The sequence below is a fragment of the Andrographis paniculata genome, unplaced genomic scaffold (assembly GCF_009805555.1).
Source record: "Andrographis paniculata isolate CXL003 unplaced genomic scaffold, ASM980555v1 Contig70END, whole genome shotgun sequence".
Taxonomy (NCBI): Eukaryota; Viridiplantae; Streptophyta; class Magnoliopsida; order Lamiales; family Acanthaceae; genus Andrographis; species Andrographis paniculata.
The window spans coordinates 3,367,133-3,373,392 of record NW_026137607.1 but is presented as its reverse complement, the minus strand read 5'-3'; the positions used below and the strand labels follow the sequence as shown (position 1 = coordinate 3,373,392).

The following is a 6,260-nucleotide window of genomic DNA, read 5'->3' as shown; positions in this document are numbered from 1 at the left end:
GCGGGATGAGGCAAGTTGTTGAGCACAAAAAAATGATGGATAGGTTTTAGGGAATGGGCCTGCCAAGATTAGGTTAAATTTTATTCGAAACGTCTAGTGGGCTTTATGAAAGTCCAAGTATGACTGCAATAATCGGGTCGGATGAGCTTAGGGTCAGATGTTAAGGTCAAACCTGGTCGGGTTAATCCCAAAGGTCAGACGGATGATGAGATTGGACCTGGTCGGAACCAAATAGTTCGGATATTGAAGTCGGACCTAGTCAGGACAAATTCCAAGGGTCGGGTGTAAGAAAGTCGGACGAATGATGAGATTGGACCTGGTCGGGACTAAATAGTTTGGATAGTGAAGTCGGACCTAGTCGGGACAAATTCTAAGGGTCGGGTGTAAGAAGGTCGGACATTGAAGTCGGACCAAGTTCAAAGGTCAGGTAGTAAAAGTAGCGATCCTGCAGGTCGGGTGAAAAAGCAGTTTCTGATAGTGAAGGGTAGTTTCAACTGGCGAACGGTTTTCAAAGGTCGGACGTGGTAGGACGGTTCTCATACGTGTCGATAGAATAGAACTTTTTGGGGGAGTTAACAACGGTTATGATAACCGACTGGATAGCGGTTCGAACCGTATCTTCAAAGGGTTATTTAAGAATTCCGTACTGTACAGAGGAGGGATCTTCAATCGACATCAAATTCAAGAAAATTGCTTTTGGGGATCACCACTTTATTTTCCCGTCTTTATTTTTATCTTTTCCTTATTTTATTTTATGTATTCTACAGTGTTTAGAGATCTCTAATCTCAGACACTCATCTATCAAATTCGGGAATATTTCTCTATTTTCGAATTTTACTTTTAATTGTTGAAAAAATGCATCAACAATACTAAAATTTAGTATAATGTTCTATATAAATTCCAAAAAGATTCTTTCAAATAAAACAACTCTAAATTTAAACATTAATCTACAAAATTCCAAAAATCAAATATATATATAGAGCAAAAATCAAAATTGGTACCAAGCAAACCTCATTTTTTCATTTTTAGTCTCATTCAAAAAAAAATATTAAAACTAGTTTCATACAAAAAAATTAATCGTCATTACGAGTCCCATATAAAGAAGTAATCATCAATTTTAATCCTATGGTTAAAATTTTAACGGAATTGATGATGTGGTGTATCAGAAATTAAAAGTAAAACTAACACGGGCGTTTTTCCTATGAACACGTCCGTGTCTGAACATGTGGCTTCCTGCTCTGTCTTCACACTATGCAAGCATGTTTTACACCTACCCTGCAGCGATATTGCTATCAGCAAAGAATACTTTCATAAATACCCAGCTAGCTAAAAAATTGTAAATAAAATATATTATTATGCAGAACTTGAAATGGACCTTTGAAAGGTGCAGGCTGGACTCGAGCAAAGAGAAGGCGGAGGAGGGGAAGCGCAGAGAAGACGGAGCAGAGTGGTGGGAAAGCCCCAACCTGGAACTGCTTCTGGTTTTGAAATGGAGTTTGTGGGATTGATTTGCTGAACAGTGCAGCAGCGGCATTGGGCAGTTCTACAGTAGTTTTGCACTGGAGATTGGGGGTTTTAGAATTTGGGCGGGGTGGAGTGGAGGGATTGGAGAAAAACCCACCAAATTTGGAGTGATGGGTGTGCAGAAATGGTTTTCTGCACTGCTGCTTCTCTTGATTTTTTGTTAATTTATGGATGGATGATGGTGAGTGGGGGAGGGCTAGAAGATAAATTGTCGAACTGGGGAGAAGAAGGAAAGATCATAAAGAGCCAAAGTAGACACGATACAAGACATTAGAGAATAGAAGAGATGTATTGAAGGTTGACAATGACGACGAGCCTCTGTCGTCTCCGGCGGCCTCCAATTCTTGAATCGGATGAACAGAGGAGGAGCTGTGTATTGAGGTATGTTAACACACGGGTGTGTTAATTGGAAACACGCCCGTGTTCTATTAAGTCACATGCCATTTTAATTTTTCTGTTACAGCCTTGTCATCGATTCCTAAAAATTTAACGGTGGTACTGGTTATGATAATTAATTTTTTGTATGAGACTATTTTTAATAATTATTTTTTTGAATGAGACTAAAAATAAAAAATTGAAATTTGATTGGTACTAATTTTGATTTTTGCTCTAATTTAGCATGGATTCTGTATTGCCACGTGATAATACGGAATTTTTTTCATTGTTTTAAAAATATTTTTTCTGTGACCTACTATTTAAAATAATAGTAATAGAAAAAGAAATGAGGAGGGAATATGGAAAATGACGGCGGGATTATTATTAAAAATTATTATTATTATTTTTTTAATTGTATATTCATATTTAATTTTTTATAAATATAATTTATTATGATATAAATAATGTGTTTATTTATAAGATTTTAGTTTTATATTTTAGTTTTGATATATTATGATAATTAATAACTTTATATTACATTTAACTAAAAAAATAAAAAAATTATTTGGGGATGTTTGTCAATTAGATGTTAATTGATAATTAATTTTATTAACGAGTTTAACTATATAAATATATTAGTTATTTGTACTAAAATATTTGATACAATAATTGCTTAATGTCAATTCTTTCAAAATATTATTTTACCATTTCATCTATCTCAAAGATTCTTTATAATTATATTTTATTTATCTATGTTAATATCATTTTAATGATATTTTAGTATTATCGTGGAATCACTATTATTAAAATATAAAAAAATAAAAATGAGGGTAAATTATTATAATAACTATACACATATTTTTTAATATATATATATATTTAATAAAATATATAATATTTTATAAAAAATTAATATAAAAAATCAATTTATTATTATACTTTTACAAATGATAATATACAAACAAATTTATCATTAATCCGGCTATACACTAGTAACTAATATGTAATGTTCGAAAACAAACCAATTAGAAAAGCCACTTATAAAATAAAAATAATATAAAATTGATTGATTAAAAGTAAAACTAACATAATGTTATGTACACATCATCTTGGACGCATACACGACTTGTCGACGTTGGTGTATTGTGGATGTTTTGTAGCAGGTTCATTATCCCTATAAATATGTATACAGGGTGAAAGTAAAATGACAATTCGAATCACATTACATTTGATTCCCACTGCCTCTCCTCCACTCTCTCTCTATATATTTATACATATCTTTAAATATTATATACTTAATACATACATTCACATATATATTATATATGCACTAACAATAAATATAATATATTATATTCACATCCTTACATATATATACATATTTATACACTTAATATTATTATTATATAACACGTTATCAGCACGAGGCTCTTGCCTATTTTATTTTTGGTAAGTTTTATTTTTATACTATCTATATTATCTATTTTCTAAACTATGGAAAATCTTGCAAAATTTTCTTTTAAACCTCTATCTCTCACCGGCAATAATTTTATGACTTGGTCCCTCGATGTAGAAATACATCTGGTTTCTATGGGCCTTGTTCATACAATTGCCAGTGAAAATACGGCTACAAGCCAAGATCGGGCTAAGGCTATTATTTTCATCCGTCATCATTTAGACATTCCTCTACAGTCTGAATATTTGACGGTGAAAGATCCACTTCATTTGTGGAATGAATTGAGGGAGAGATTTGAGCACTTGAAATATATCACTCTCCCCAAAGCCCGACATGATTGGCTTAACCTGCGATTGCAGGATTTTAAAACTGTTACAAAATACAACTCTGCTATCCATCAGATTACATCTCAGTTGAAACTCTACGGAGAAAATGTTACTGAGAATGATAAATTGGAGAAGACTCTCTCTACCTTTCATGCTTCAAATATTGTGCTGCAACAGCAGTATCGTGAGAAAAACTTTCAAAAGTACTCACAGCTCATTGCATGTCTTTTATTAGCTGAGCAAAATAATGAGTTACTAATGAAAAATCATCAGTCCCGGCCCACTGGTTCCAGTCTGTTCCCTGAAGCGAATGTGACATTTTCTGAACGAGGCCGAGGACGTGGTAGAGGCCGTGGACGTGGTCGCGGTCGTGAGAGTCAACGCGGTCGATATACCCCTTACAATCGCCGCAGTTTTGATATTAACAGGATGCAGAGTAAACCCCAACATGGGGAGATAGCCGAAAAGGCTAAACAGGGAAAGAGGCAAATCGGCATTTGTAACCGGTGTGGCATTGAAGGCCATTGGGCCAATACCTGTAGAACAGCCAAACACTTAGCGGATCTTTATCAAGCGTCACTACAGAAAAAGGGGAAGGAGGTCGAGACTAATCACCTTGATAACGATGACGACCCCGATGATGATCTTTTGGATTACGACACAATGCATCTTAATATAGCGGATTTTGTCGTAGATCCAGCAAACCCCCAGTGATAGACATATTATGTCATTTTACATTATGTTTTGTAATATTTAAATTATCGCATACTACCTTTTTGTAATACATTTTGTAATACTTATATCTGTCTTTATTAATATTGCGTTTATTTATATTTGAAGGTTAAATGGATGCCAAACAAAATGATGCAAATATGTGTTTCATTGACAGTGCAACGACACACACTATATTGAAATACGAAAAATATTTCTCCCATTTGAAAAGGGAAAGAATGAATGTCAATACAATAAGTGGCAGTGCGAAATTAATTGAAGGCTCTGGAGAAGCCATTATATTTCTCCCCGCGGGGACGAAAATTGTGATACAGTATGCACTGTTGGCCACTAAAGCTCGAAGAAATTTACTGAGCTTTCAGGACATTCGGAAAAATGGTTATCACATTGAAACTATGAGTGATACCGATGGTGAATTTTTATTGATCACCAATATCATTGATAAAAGGAAATGCATCATTGAGAGATTACCCTCACTCTCTACTGGCTTATATTATGCCAGATTAGGTGTTGTTGAAACACACCTCACGGTAGATCAAAGGACTACTGATTTTCAAATATGGCATGATCGCCTTGGGCATCCTGGCAGTATAATGATGAGGCGAATAATTAAGAATTCGCATGGCCATTCATTAAAAGGTCAAAAAGTGTTAAACTCAAATGAGTTAACATGTGTTGCCTGCACTCAGGGAAAATTGATAACCAGGCCATCGCCAGCTAAAGTAGGTATTGAATCACCTACATTTTTTGAAAGAATACACGGGGATATATGCAGACCAATAGACCCACCGTGTGGGCCATTTAAATATTTTATGGTGCTTATTGATGCATCTACGAGATGGTCCCATGTTTGTTTATTATCTACTCGCAATATGGCATTTGCGAAATTGGTTGCCCAAATTATTAAATTACGGGCACAATTCCCTGATAATCCAATTAAGACTATACGTCTGGATAATGCTGGTGAATATACATCGAATGCATTTGATGATTATTGCATGTCGATAGGAATTAATGTAGAGCACCCAGTTGCTCATGTTCATACACAAAATGGCCTGGCAGAATCACTTATTAAAAGATTGCAATTTATTTCTAGACCATTACTGATGAGGTCTATGTTGCCCGTTTCAGCTTGGGGGCATGCAATCTTACACGCAGGAACACTTATAAGAATGAGCCCGACAAGCTATCATAGCTATTCCCCAATGCAGTTAGTATTTGGTCACGAACCAAATATATCTCATTTACGTATTTTCGGGTGTGCTGTTTATGTTCCTATTCCACCGCCCAAACGTACAAAAATGGGTCCTCAACGTAGATTGGAAATTTATGTCGGATATGAATCACCGTAAATTATAAAATATCTTAAACCTATGACGGGCGATTTATTCACTGCAAGATTTGCAGATTGTCATTTTGACGAATCATATTTTCCGACATTAGGGGGAGACAAAAACAAACCGAAAAGGGATATTAATTGGAAAATCCCATTGAATTTTTGTGATCCTCGTACAAAGCAGTGTGAACTAGAAGTTCAACGCATTATACATTTGCAAAATATTGAAAATCAGTTACCGGATGCATTTAATGACTCGAGCAAAGTCACTCGATCATATATCCAAGCTGCTAATGCTCCGGCTAAAATAATTGTCCCTGATGGACAAATTGCAAGTGCTAATGAATCAGCGACACGCTTAAAGCGTGGTAGACCACTTGGTTCCAAAGATAAACACCCTCGAAAGAAAAGAGAAATTAATGATGATAATCATGAAAATATCAGGAATGACATTGATAAACCTCAATCTAACGAGGAAGTCAATCCTGAAATAATTGCTCAAGAAGAGCAC

General features: G+C 34.9%; 1 protein-coding gene across 1 annotated transcript; it reads left to right on the top strand.

Moving 5' to 3' along the window:
- The first annotated feature begins 3,939 nt into the window (after positions 1-3,939).
- Positions 3,940-4,395, top strand: LOC127264371 (uncharacterized). The gene has a single exon (XM_051293851.1). The coding sequence runs from the start codon at positions 3,940-3,942 to the stop codon at positions 4,393-4,395; it is 456 nt and encodes a 151-aa protein (XP_051149808.1).
- Positions 4,396-6,260: the final 1,865 nt, after the last annotated feature.